The sequence below is a fragment of the Malurus melanocephalus genome, unplaced genomic scaffold (assembly GCF_030028575.1).
Source record: "Malurus melanocephalus ecotype Western Australia unplaced genomic scaffold, MMel_1.1 scaffold_67, whole genome shotgun sequence".
Taxonomy (NCBI): domain Eukaryota; kingdom Metazoa; phylum Chordata; class Aves; order Passeriformes; family Maluridae; genus Malurus; species Malurus melanocephalus.
This window is the reverse complement of record NW_026623299.1, coordinates 467,411-481,296: the sequence shown is the minus strand read 5'-3', so window position 1 is coordinate 481,296 and position 13,886 is coordinate 467,411. Positions and strand designations below refer to the sequence as shown.

Sequence of the window (13,886 nt, the reverse complement as noted above, 5' to 3'; positions counted from 1 at the left end):
TTTTATGTTTTGATCATAAACAGGAGTTGGTTTACCTGGTTTTGAACTGTTAAAACTGTTGAAAGTTTTAGGCCTTGCACAGGCAATCAAACCTGTTTATGCCTGCAGTGAATATACTCTCAGGACTGATGGCAATAGGACAGTAGGGTTGGAAAGTGAAGGTTTTTYACATCTTTGAGAAGAAGTCATTAGAATACTAAAAGAAATATAAAGAGACATAATGCAAGTAATGGGAAATATTGTAGATCTGAGGTATGGTAGCCCTGTCAATTAACAGCTGTCCTGTGTACTTTTCACTTGTGAAGGATATTACTCATTTTAAATGATGCAAAATATGGAAAAAAATTTTCTGCAGCCTTGCTAGCAGAGAGGCTGAGCAGTATTACTTAGAGTAGAGCTTCTCTGCTAACACTGCATTGTTCCCATGGGCTGCAACTCGAGTATTGAACAGAGACTTYGGTTTAAAATTTGGTTATAGAATCTGAAAGAAGAGATTATTCTCTTTTCTGTGAAGAGTGTAACACTGAACAACAATTAATTATAATTAGACTGCAAGTAGTGATAAGCATAAACCAAAACCTGACCATTGAGATGCTGTAAAACCAGGACAAACTTCCCAAACCAGGCTGTAAATCTGTTACTGCCCTGTAGGACCAGTCTGGCTTTGTTACAGAGCCCTCAGGATGGTGTTCAAACTTGTATAAAGGATAAATAACTTGCAGAAACCCCACGAAAAAGGTGAAGAATGGGGCCTAAAGGGTCACAGAACATGTGCTGCCTTCCTGAGGAGGACAGAAGCACACCCCARACACTCAGGATCATTTTACAATGGCAACTGAAGAGTAGAGAGACCTTTTGGTGCTGGTGGGAATTTTGATATGTACCTCAATGGAAATAGCTTTAAATGCCTAACACAGACTACTTATATGGGCATTGTTGGAACAAACTAGCCACTGGAAGATTGCTTCCAAAAGCAATACATCAAACAATCCATCATGCAGGGCTGGAAGATGTGTAGTGTTTGAAGTCTGAGCCCAAAAGAAGCCCAGCTATGCCCTCCAAAAAGGAGCTTGAGAAACCATTATGGTCAGTTCTTGCTCATTAAGAAACTTGCTGGTGTTCTGTTTGTTGTTCCTTTTTAGCAGAAGAAATTATCCCAAGTATATCACCTTTGATTTGAAACACTTTGGGTTTAAGCACTTTCAGGTTTGGAGAAAGGCTTACAAATGCAGTTTCTCTAAGTGCCTAGAAATACTTTCTTTAATATACATACCTATTTATACATGCACCAGATGTATGTATAACCTAGATAATAGAACATGTAAAGATCAAATGCGAATACTGCATTAGTTTTGTTCTCATATTTGATGGCAGGGAAGCAGGCTGATCATATTTTGACTTGTGTAGAATGTGCTAACATGTTGGAAAGTTACCTAGTCAAACATGGATGTTTCTGAAATGTTACTGTGGAAAGTTGAAAGAAGGTACAAGTAATTGTAACAGGTCTGAGGCTCCTATTACTGGCAGTACACATAAATACTTCGTGAAAACATCTGTGTCAATGTGTAGTGCTTCTGGAAACGTTGCTCTGTGCAATGAGCAGAAATTGAAAGTATTGTTCTCCTCCTTATTGCAAATAATGATTATATACTTCCTGARTTGTGTGTTTTCTGCAGTGCTCACTTGACAGTATTTCCAAACTCATTGCTTTGCATTGTTAGCAATTAATGTAATCATAATTCCATTGGCTAAGCACACAAAAAAATGCCTTTTCCTTCTTTTTTAAAGCCAAGTATAAACCTGATGCACAAGATAATGGTAAATCAAGCATAACCTGTTGTGACTGAGTCCGTAACCAAGTAATCCTGATTTCAGTACATGATATAGCAGCTAAATAGATAGGTCTGACTGGATTTGAGAACACAAGTTCATCATATGCTTGCTAATTAACTGRGTGATTACCTTGAAGATGGTCTGTGTTACCAACAGCCAAAARGAGGTACTGAATCAGCACATTATTTTGTGTATAAGACAGTACTTATTGTAGGATATTTTATCTCTCTTTCCTCCCCAAGGCTTACATAAGTCTGTTTGGCAAAATAATAATTTCTGTCTTCAGACAGAATATTCCCACACACCRTCCAATTTAATTTCCATACAGCCAGCACAGACACTTTTACATTTTAATTTGCATTCAACTGGCAGATGCAGCCTGCATAGAACTGTTTTGTACAACTTCATGGTAGCCTGCTCTTTTATTCTGTGTTTATCTTGRGGAAAAATAATGACAAACTTCCCTTTTAAAACTGACATTTTATTTTCTTTGTAAGGAAAATAGTGTATTTGGCTTCAATGGAAAATCTTGTTCTTCTAGAAACTGTATTCTCCCATTCTGTTTCACCTTTTGTGCTGTAAACCACCTTTTTTTTTTTTTGGTCATAAAATAGACTTATCATTCCTGCCTGCACCCATTTCTTGCTCTGAATTTGGATGGAGAAAATATAATTTTCTCCTGTGTATACTTTAGTCTTCTTTGTACTCTATTTCAAAAARTCCATTCACGGGTACAACAATGAAATTATTTTTGTTTTCTAAGATGGGATCCTTTTTAATAGTATTATATATCCTACAAAATGGTAATCAGAGTGCTGAATGAATTTACCTTTTGTGTGTTTATGGAGACTTTACAGATTCTGCATGAGCCTTCTCAGAACSGAGCTAGCCATTAGTGATTATGGTTTGGGTTTTTTCTTCACTTTATTACAAGCAGCACTACCCRCTTTAATTTCCTGTGTCCTTCAACAAAAATACATTCAGGTGTTGGCAGCACCACAACAGAGTGGTTATAAAGTTAAAGAAATTATTTTGCTGCAGGGATAGCAGCACTAATGGGATGGTATTGATGGAAGTGACAGTAGCTCAGCAGGATTGCATAACCAAGTGAACTCTGGCACGCAGGTTAAATAAAATATCAGAGCTCGGCACGGCGCATCACATTGTCAATAGTCTTCGTTTGTGTCTGGTGTGTTGGTATTTGCAGTGATGAAGCTCCAGGCAGCCAGTTGGTTACAGATAAGTTTCACATTGACTGGGACTCAGTGCTTGTCAACTCTGATAATGTCATCGTAGCTCGATTTGATGGCAGAGGGAGTGGATTTCAAGGCCTCAAGATCCTACAGGAGGTTCACCGATGCTTAGGATCAGTGGAAGTGAAGGACCAAATTGCAGCCATAGAGTACGTATGTGCAAACTCTTCTTGTCTTTCACCCTGCCTCCACCTGGAGGAATGAGCAGTTTGAACTGAAACTGCCCAGMATGTTTTCTTTGCATAGTTAATGTTTATTTTTTTAACACAGTTTCATTTCAAACAGCAAACGAAAAATCATAGAGGTGTTTTGGTTTGGTTTTTTTTTTCCTTGTGTTGGTGCTTCTTTTTTCTAAACTTGTCTTGCTCTGTGCAATCTAAATATGCCACCTGAGCTAATTCACATTTTTCTGTACTCTGCAGTGAATTTCTTGCTGTACACATTAAYRTTTAAATGCRCTTGTGTTACARTATTTTAGGWYTATACCAKCRGATGCTGCTCTCATTTTCACCACASAGTTCTGGAGTAATCACACAAAGCAAATGGAGTTCTGATGGTGTAAATGARAGCAAAATTTGGGCAAATGCCTGTTATTTCTCATTTGTATTATTATTCTTAGACTGATATAAGTCYGCCAGCTGCAGAAAATAATATTTTCCATCTGTGAAATAGTCACATGTAGCTTTATTTTTTCTWCTTCTTTTGAAAGGGTTGATGCTTCAACCATTCCATGAATAGGCAGCTGTGTGTGAAATTTCCCCTCAGGTTATTCTGTCCTTTTCTGTGTAAAATTCRCCGTCAATGATTAATGGCCTTGACGAGAGAACTAATTATTTGTATAATTATCTGAATTCAAGAAGTTCAATTCCATCTTATCCTCCTTTAGCTGGTGCTAGGCACCTGGTCAAAGCCATTTAAGCTCCAGTCAGTGGAAAGTCCTGGCAGTTCTGAAGGATGATTCTCCCCAGATGGAGAGAGGTTTCCAGCATGTGTAGGAATGCTAAAGGGTATCTCTCTTCTCTCCTTTAACTGAAAAGCAGATTTAAATGGATCATTTAGACAAGGTGCTTAAATTCAGATATCTAAATTAGGTGAGATGGGCCAAACAGCAACTGTTTGCCATATAAAGAATAAATTAGGAAGCAAATCACATTTCCCAATGCAGTACTATTTGTATGGATGTAATTTCTTCTGCCTGATCTGCATGTATGACGATTCCTTAATGCTGTTCTTTACATACTATATTGAGAAAGTAAAATCCACCATTTTACKATGTCAAAATTAAAAAAGAAACTTTTTTCCTTTCAGATACCTTTTGAAGCAGCCCTTCATTGATCCCAAGAGATTGGGTATATTTGGAAAGGTAATGTGCAAAAATAGAAGGATGTATCGTCGTGATTCTTTAAGAAAGTACTGTCAGTTCATAAACAAATATATATCTCTATATTCCTGTGACAGTTTCAGTTATTTTAAAAAATCCTTTTATAATTCACTGTCTGTTCTGTATAGTATTTTTTCCTCAGAATGGGTATTTAAGTCAATAAGATCAGTTTGATGCTACAGTAGTATTTGTATTTCAGAATCCAAATGAGAAAGTATTTCTTGAAAATTCAGCTTTCTCTAGAAATTTGTAATGTGGGCTTTGTTTTCGTGAAAGCTCGTTTCTTAGTTTTATGTTTGTGCTGCAGTTAAACTGACATCGTTGTCCTAAAACAGGTTTTATATCTGAACGTTTTACTGACCCTTGAGCTGAGCTGAGTGCCAGCCCTGTGGTGCTGTCAGCAAGCTCCTTGTTGCACCAGTGAGAAATCTCACCTCTGCTGTTTTATCAGCTGTGTGCATGTCATTGCCCCTAGCATGAGATACAGCAAGGCAAAGACTTTGAGTAGCAAACTAAACAGCATTTTACTGACTTCTATTAAAAAGCAGCAATTAGGAGCATCACACAACTGCTGCTTCATCTGTGAACTAGCATGTGCAACCTCTTAGGTTTTTTTTAAGTTTTTTTTTATTAAAAATGAAGCTGTTTTGTGCCTTTGAGCTTAAAGCAATGACAAACCATGACCAGGCACCCCCCAATCATCAGTTTTAAGAGCAGCATGTGTTTCACCATGAATGAGGTGCCTTAGTTGCCATCCCCACTCTGCTGCTGAGTTACTCCACAGCCTCAGGCAAGTCATTTAAACCTGCCTGTCTCAGTGTGTCTGGATGGATGCAGGATGAGGAGATTGACATTTACCTCCTGCATGGCAGCATTTTGAGGGCTGGCTAATGTTTGTGACTGTTATTAGCATKTCACATGRACATGACCTTCCTCAAAGATCTGAKCTCCTGCTGCACTCCTTGAGCTAAAGAAATTGTCACTGCAAGAATTTCACTCGGGTCMAAAGCAGTATTTGGGTTGGAGGGGAGCACACAGAGATTTTCCAACTCAGGATGTTCAAGCAGGGTGAATTTCATCCACCAGGTGATCGTGGCACACATTTCTGTTCAGGTTTTAATGCATGTTACCAATGTATACGAAAGTACACGTGCATAGAGGCACCAACATTTTTCCRTATCAGCTTCCTAAATGATTGAAAATACTGTTTCAGGAATGAAATCCCTAAGCATCCAGAATTGCTTTTTATTGATTCCAGAAATTCTTTTCGTTGYTGCTCAAAAATTCTCCCTTGTTTTCTCCCAGAGATTCAGCAGTACCTTGTTTCTCAATAGTGATGTGATGAGACAGTTACCATAGAGCATGCATATAACCATGGCTTTAAAAACCTGCTAAGGCCTACCCTCCAATTTCCTTTTCTTTCACAAAATATTATTGATTACCATRTTCCTGCATTTATTTTCTGAAAGAAGTGTTGAGGAATGAAGAGTGGGAAATTCGATAAGCTTTCAACACTGCTTTGAATTCAGGGAAATTTCCCCTTTCCAAGTTAATCTTTCAGAGGTTTTTTTTTTTTTTTACTGTCTAAAGAAAAAAAATCATAAAATTTAAAAGTCAGTTTTATAATTAATAATWAAAAAAACCCTATTTAACAGCTTCTTAGGGTTAATTGTATTTTCCTTCACTCWGCTTGTTTTAGAGTCAATTAAAAATCTACTTTAAAACTCATTTCTTTTTTATCACRTACAAGAACGTGATAGGGAAACAAGTTTTTTTTTTCTGTCTATGCATTAAATTTGCCTTATTGATGGAAACAGTATGCACTTGGCTTGAAAATAAGATAACTTTGGAATGGCTTAATGCTAGACTTACACACACTTTCAAAGAGCTCTCTAAGAGGTTTCAGAGCAGCGCAGAAATAAAATTCTTGTCACAATTGGTGATGTTAATGAGGCACAAGAGGAAGAGCACAGTGGGGAAAATTGCCAGGCAATCTGCCARTGCCCCCTTCCTTATCTCTGTGAGGGGTGCAAACCCAAGTGAGGCATGGTCCAACAGCCTTTCTGAACTTTCAAACAGCCAAGCTGTGTAAAAGACTCCATGGAGTTTGTGGTTTTATTCATGGAAGTGAAAAGAGAGTTTTAAAAAGAGTTGTAATTCTACAGCAAACTTCTTTCTTGAAAATATGGCAATTAGGCTGTGACCACAGAAAGCCAGCAGATGAGTGTGGCACCACATGTTCTTGCATCAGGATGTATGGRATAGCATTGTCACTGTGAAATGGTCCTAAGAATTTCTAAAAATTTCRCTCGGTGGTGTTTTTGTCCTGGAATGCCTGGCTGGAAGCAAGGGCATGAGCAAAAAGGGAAGAAACTCCCAGGAGAACTAAGCAAGCTCTTAATGAAAACATGGAATAAATAATAAATAACTTGGCAATGCCTATCCTTGGATTGAAGTTGTGCTGTGGAGCTACTGGGCAAGACACATACAGAATATTAAACAAAAGTAAAAGCAGAGAAAACCCAGAGGCAGAGGAAAGTTGCTATTCTCCTAAACTCTTTGAATTATACAAGTTACAGGTGCCCACTCAGAATTTTTTYCTTAGGAGAAGTCTACTCCTGCACATGAACAGATCTGGATGGCTCTTGGTCTCCTGGGCTGAAATTTCTATGGGAAAGRAATAACTCAGTTCTGCACACTCTTTTGAAATTTCAGCTCTTATTTTTTATTTTCTTCAGTGTGTCCATTCACACTTATGGGCAGATGTGTTAGACTTTGGAGATGGTGAAGGAATGAACCATATTTGTTATTATTAACTGCATAGATTAAAGATCRTGACCAGGTCATTGAGATCTTTATGCACCCTTAAAATGTAAAAAAAAAATACCTCTGGATTAGCAGAATTAGCTTTATTCTTGGTAGAACCAAATAAATTAACAAAAATCTCAATCCCATTGTTAGGGGTATGGTGGCTACATCRCATCAATGATCCTGAAATCCAGTGAGCGGCTCTTCAAATGTGGAGCTGTGGTGGCTCCAATCACAGACATGAAGTTGTATGGTGAGTACTGCCTGCCCTGCACCTGGGTGGTGGTTTATTCAAATTACCTTTTATTCATGGAGCTACTATTTTTTTAAGGGCAGGTAATGTAAAAATATTAATGAGATTTCACTTCACCATCTTGGTCTCTTTTTTAAATGAAAGTGAAGCTAGCACTGGGACAGTTCACCAAACCCTGCAGCAGACACAGTATTATCGACAGCACTGATTTTTTAGTTACCTCATCTTCTAAAAATCCTTTAGGAGTATCAGCATGAACCATGATTTTTATTAGGAGTGRATCTTCTAAGGCTAGCAGTGAATTCCTGACAATATCCACCACATTTTCATTAAATCACAGGTTATTTGGTTCTGTGTTTGAAGTTTTGGGCACAGGCTATGAACTATGATGCACAGGAAACCAGACCAGATTAATGATCTGTTAGACTTTTCTTTAGGTTTTAGTTGGTGTTTTGGTTTGGGTTCTTTTAGTGTTGGTTGAGTTGATTTTTTTTTTTCTTTTTTTCTTTTTTTTGTGAGGGAGTTCGTTGGGTTTTGGTTGTTTTCTTTTTTTTAACCATTTGAAAGTGAGTTTAAATGGTGCATCAAAATGGTATATTCTGCCTCTCTAAATGAACATCTCTGTTGACTTCATGACTTAAATAGCTTCTGACTCTAGGTCAGAAATGATGAGTTTTAAAATAGAAATAAGTTGGAATTCACAGGGTTTGTTTTTGTTTTTTTATTCTTACAGCATCAGCTTTTTCAGAAAGATACCTTGGGATTCCGTCAAAAGAGGAAATTACCTATCAGGTAAATTAGCATAAACAAGTAACTTAAGATGACTGTTTTACTCTTAAAATGCAATTCAATCACACCATTGTGTTTTGTTTACTAGGCATCAAGTGTATTACACAATCTTCATGGTCTAAAAGAAGTGGATTTGCTAATAGTTCATGGGACAGCTGATGGTGAGTGTTTGTAAATGCAATTTGGAGTCACAGCTTCTAATAGGCATTCAAGGGCTGGTGAGGCACACACCCAGCAAGTACATTTTCACTTTCATTTTCCATCTGATAGCATTTTTTCTTTTGTTTCAATTGTCATTTCTAACTCTGAACTGGTGACGCTTTTCTTTGTTGAGGATTTGCACCTTTTAGRTGCTGTATGTTATAATTTGTTTAAATCTTCCGGGCCACTGTCTTGCTAGTGAAAGATATTATATGAATTATTAATAGAACAACATACATCTTTAATGTTGTTTTAAATTCATACAAATTCTGCAGAATTATCAGTACAGCCAGTGAAGTACATCACCAAATGGGAAGTTAATCTTTTCATCTAATTAATTACAAGGTAATGCGGAATTTTCTGATGCTGAAGCTGCACAGAACCTTTTAATAGCACCAATACTTTTAGCAGTAGATTAAAGCAGAGAATGAGTAACACAGGGTAAGTTCTAACACTTTAAATGGAATAATAAAATGCATCAATTGTGATAATTTGTAATTGCAGATTTGACTGCAGTGTGTTTTTCTGAACTTTGTAAACTGATGTAAGTCTAAAGATGAGCTTTGATGCAGGCATTAATTACAGTGATGCAGCCACCATGTTCAAACAGAAAGGTTTGTCTCTAAGCCATCACAGTGTGTGTAAATCAAGGGTACACAGGGGAGTTCTCATACAGTGTCTGGAAAGTTTGGCTTCCCTTGAGGCTTCCAGCTCCTCCAGAATCTCTGCTGTAGCACCCTGGTGGGGCTGGCCTTGAGGACAGTGAGCTTTGGAACCAGTGTTTACAGAGCCTGGGAATGTTTTCAGCAAAAGCTGTGTAACAGATAAGTGTTTCATATTAGTGTTGYTGTTTCTAATGATATCAAATGTTTTCTTGCAGCTAAAGTTCACTTCCAGCATTCAGCAGAACTAATTAAGCATCTAATAAAAGCTGGGGCTAATTACACTATGCAGGTATGTGAACCTGTGACTTCTCCTGTAAACACAGTTGAACATTTAACCTCCTGTTGTTATTTCTTCACTGCAAAGGACTGTCTCCACCACAACAGTGGYATCACCTCAATTTGCAGTTAGAACTCTGTTTAATCCCATTTTCCTCACTGTTAGTATGGATGTTAGGAGCCGTATCATTTTGTCACTCTCCTGGGCTCTTTCTCCATTCTCTTATCCTTGTTTTTTCCACCTCTTTATCCTACAACACTATGAAGTGCTCTGGAATCCATAGAAACCCTTTSTAACATGGAGATGTCACTACTTCAGTCCCGTTTTACCTAAAAAGGTATTGGGTGACAGGAGAGTAATTTTCTCTTATTTTCAACATTTAAATTTCTTGAAGGAGCACAACAGAGCGTCTGCCAGGGCAGGGCTTGCACGAGAATCACCTGCAGTATGTGGATGGCACTGGCAGAGRGTTTTGATTGAATTCACATCTCCARTATCCCTGATATTTGTTGGACATTGCAAACCTCGACTTTGCTGGGCTTTAGGTGATCCTGTAATTTCCCCAGAGCGTGTGAGCTCCTGTCAGGGAGGAGGTGGCAACAAAAGGGGATCAGTGYCTCTTAAGGAAGGGAAAAAGGACTTTGAATGCAGAATCTTTTCTGCTGCCCTCGAGGTTTCAGCTGAGGTGATGTGGAGGGCAGAGTTCTCCCAGAAGAGCCCTGCTGAGCTGTTCTCATGCAGCCCTGTGATAACCTGAATTTGTGGAGGCAGCTGCAGATTTTTGCCTCAGGWCTCCTCAGGTCTCTTTCTTGTGGCCTGGATTTCCTCATTCTGCCTGCAGATGTTGGCTCAGCCTCACTTGGGGGAAATTCTCAGTGGAATTCGTTTTAAGAGATAAAAATGCCCACATCTGCCCTAGGAGAGAGAGAAGATGGGCCTTACACTAGATAGGAAGATAGTTAAAAATAYGAATAAAAAGGATTTTTGCCAAACACTTAGAAGCTGAGATATTGAGAGGTCYCTAAAAGCATGAGGTAATTAATCCTCATGGATGTTAATGGGATTTGGATGCCTAGGCACTATTGAAAAYGCCAGCTAAGTAAACTGTAAGTACAATGGCTGAGAATATCAATTTTTTCACTTCTGCGGATCCCACTGCAGTGGTTGTTTTATGTAAGTTCAAATTCTAAGAGAATGAGTTTTAGGCTTTTATTAGCTTTCCTCGATGCCATAAAACTAATRTTATCATCCTGTTGTCATCTAAAACATTTTGAAGACCAGAGAAAGAAAATTAGAGCCCTAAATATTTGAAAAGCCTTTAAAAACTATTTACTTTTTTTCCTTTCTCCTCTGCCAGATCTACCCGGATGAAGGTCATAACATCGCTTCCGAGAAAAGCAAATATCACCTTTACAGCACAATCCTTGGGTTTTTTAGTGCTTGTTTAAAGGAGGAGACACCAATTTTACCACAGGAACCTGAAGAGGATGAATAAGGAAGCCTGTTTGTGTAGCACTGAAGGGGACTCACTTTGCGGCTCAATAAAACCTTAAATAAAAGTGACTGTAAGATTGCAGATTCTGCAGAAGCTCAAGGGCAGCTAAAGGATATCACAGTGGAACAGCACATTTACAGACAATGAGCTCATAAACTGGAATTCGACTACAAAGTCCAAACGTTATTACCAAGGGACAAAACCTTTACCTTTGTGGAAGGTCAGCAGTTGGTTACAGTTTCCTGGAAGAACTTAGTTTTGCATAAAGTGTAGGGTTAGTGCATGTTTGTTATGTTAAGCCCCACTGTTGGTTCTGTCAGTGGTTGCTTGTTTTTGTTTTTTTTTAATTTAAATGCACATCTTTATTCATCTTTGCATCAGGCACAACCTATCATAAATATTACAGCCACTAATATTCTAAAAGGTGAACTGCAATCTAACACTGTAATGTTAAAATAAGTGCAATTCTTCTGCTGTCTATTACMCRTGAGAAACCACAGAGATAATAAAGGGCACGATATTTTTCTCTAGTTTCTGCTCCAAAGGGGATATTGTCTAGTGCATCATATAACATGGATACTGGAAATTWTTTCTCCCACAATTTCAGCATTTACAATTATTACTGTTCCTGCTAGTAACAAATAGGGGACTTTTTGGTGGTGTGCTCTTGGTCTTTATGTATATACCCAGGACTCCCTAAGCAGAAAACTTCTCCTGAGCTTGAAGAAATTCTTTCAAGATGTAATTGACAGCTGTATTTAAAACAATATCTGCAATTGAARTCATTCCCCAGTCCAAAATGTATCTATTGTTTCCTTAAAATATGTTTGAGTTGTGTTTTGGTATTGTTTATAGTAGTTAATAGTTTGCTGGTTACACTCTAATTTTAGAATATGCTACTTTGTCACATGTAAATTAGATACATAAATATTAAATTATAGTTTCAGATAAAGAAAGTTTATTAACAATGTATAATGCCACTGAGTAATACTTTACTCCTCAAATGAAGACATATTTTGTATAGTGCATCTTCCTTTCCTTCCATCTGCTCTCAGACATAACTCTCATGTTCATCAGGGTTGTGATGTAGCTCGAACACATCATTAGTTTTTATTCCAAGGCTGCTCATTAAGTCTCTAACAAGATTTAGCTTCCACAGCATCACAAAGGAATGAAATGTTTTTCATTCGAGGCAAAGGAAGATCTGACAAGTTAAGATTTTATTATTTATTCAGAGGGCGAGCCCCTCATGCATCCATTTATTTGCCAGGGTGAAGGAACAGCAGTGGAAATTGAAACTATGAAATAAACAAAGCAGTCAGTTTGGGTTTGCAGAATATTAACTCTGATCATGGAAACCAAGTACAGTGTTGACTTAATTTGAGGTATCTTCCTGAAGGTAGATGAAAACTCCTGCCAGATGCTCTGCTACTTACAGGAGAATAGCTGTAGTTTTTTTTATTTCTGGATATATTCCAAATACTTTCCTACCCAATTAAGGTTTAATTTCTTGCAAGATTAAAAAGAAAGTAATTTTTGAAGGTAAATATACTATTTAAGATGTAAAGTTCTGCATATTTTATGAGAATGGGAATTGTTTTTAATGTAATGAAAAATCACCTGAAGCTTTTTTACTCATCACTTCCTTCTGGAATATTTTCTTTCACTGTTAGGATTTATTTTATGATGCAAATAATTAATTTGTCCGAAAGRCGTGGTTTTATGGAACACTGAAAAGTCTCTTTGTCTTTTAATGTTTAGTATTTCTCTTGTTTTGTTAGCAATGTTCAACTATTTTTTGATTAGTTTAATACAATTTTAATGTGCAATGATATCTCGTTTGGGTCCCAGTGTCACCATGAAGAATGGCTTTGCTTTGTGGTGTTTGTAGGACATATGGAGTACATATTATATAGGTAGGGCATATATTTATGGGGGCTGCTATGTGCACTACGGTGAGATCACACAAAGAACAAAAAAAAATTACAAGAATTCCAGCAAGGTTTTGCAAATCCTGTTTTCTTTGGAGGAGTGACGTTTCCAAGTTTTCTATTGGCTGGGACTGCTGGTTTGTGATTTTATAAATTACACCCATCACTGAATAAACACTCACCTGACAACACTGATGCTTTTCCTAAGCAGAAATGGTAAATGAGGGCCTCATCCAGTTGAATTCARTGAGGTGGTTTTTCCCAATTTGAGCCCGAATGCACGTGAAGGAAACACAAGCTGGGCGCACACACTGAGCACAAACTGCATGTGGATATGGGAAAAGGCCAATTGCCCCAAAATGTGCTGGTGTTTCTCTGCAAAACAGAGAAAAACTCCATGCTTGTAGTTGCTGTTTGACATATTCAGTTGTGTTCAGTCCCCTGCTAAAGGAGGCAGACAAGGCTTGTGTCTCAGCAGCAGCAAGTGCTCAGGAAATACGTTATCCCAGATCTTTGGATCCCACACCATTTCCTCTTTTCCCTGTAGCTCTATTTCAGGCTCCCATTCCCTATTCATTCTATCCCTCCTCCAACTTACCAGGCTCTGAACGTGTCATAGGACATGGCCTTCTGTRGGAACACCTTTGGTATGTTTAAAAAATGTGGTCTCTGAAATCTGGGTTATCTGGGTGGAAATGCGGTGTGCTTTTAGTGTTTTCCTTTTTTCTCACACTGTCCTACAAATACAGGTATTTTTATATAATTGTGTACACAAGGGTGAGCATCAGACACAGATTAATTGCTTTTACTGAAATTGTCATGCATGACTTGAATTCAGATATTGCAGAAGTGTTTGCCAGGTGCAGGCTCTGCTAGTGAGACTGAAGAATTTGGTTTAAGACRTCCCTTTACTTTTGCTGACCTATTCAAATAATCCTTCCACTGACAGCACAACTGAGCAGTGTTATCTGTCAGACTCTACATACAAAACTAATGGCAA

At 37.9% G+C, this 13,886-nt stretch overlaps 1 protein-coding gene across 1 annotated transcript in view; it reads left to right on the top strand.

Moving 5' to 3' along the window:
* Nucleotides 1-11,294, top strand: part of DPP10 (dipeptidyl peptidase like 10) — a 231,138-nt gene extending 219,844 nt beyond the window's left edge. The window contains exons 20-26 of the mRNA XM_057366529.1: nt 3,041-3,235; nt 4,395-4,449; nt 7,429-7,528; nt 8,262-8,320; nt 8,406-8,478; nt 9,399-9,472; nt 10,818-11,294. Of these exons, the coding sequence (XP_057222512.1) occupies nt 3,041-3,235; nt 4,395-4,449; nt 7,429-7,528; nt 8,262-8,320; nt 8,406-8,478; nt 9,399-9,472; nt 10,818-10,955 (694 nt within the window). The 3' untranslated portion in view covers nt 10,956-11,294. The remainder of the gene's footprint in view (nt 1-3,040; nt 3,236-4,394; nt 4,450-7,428; nt 7,529-8,261; nt 8,321-8,405; nt 8,479-9,398; nt 9,473-10,817) is intronic.
* The last annotated feature ends 2,592 nt before the right edge of the window (nt 11,295-13,886 follow it).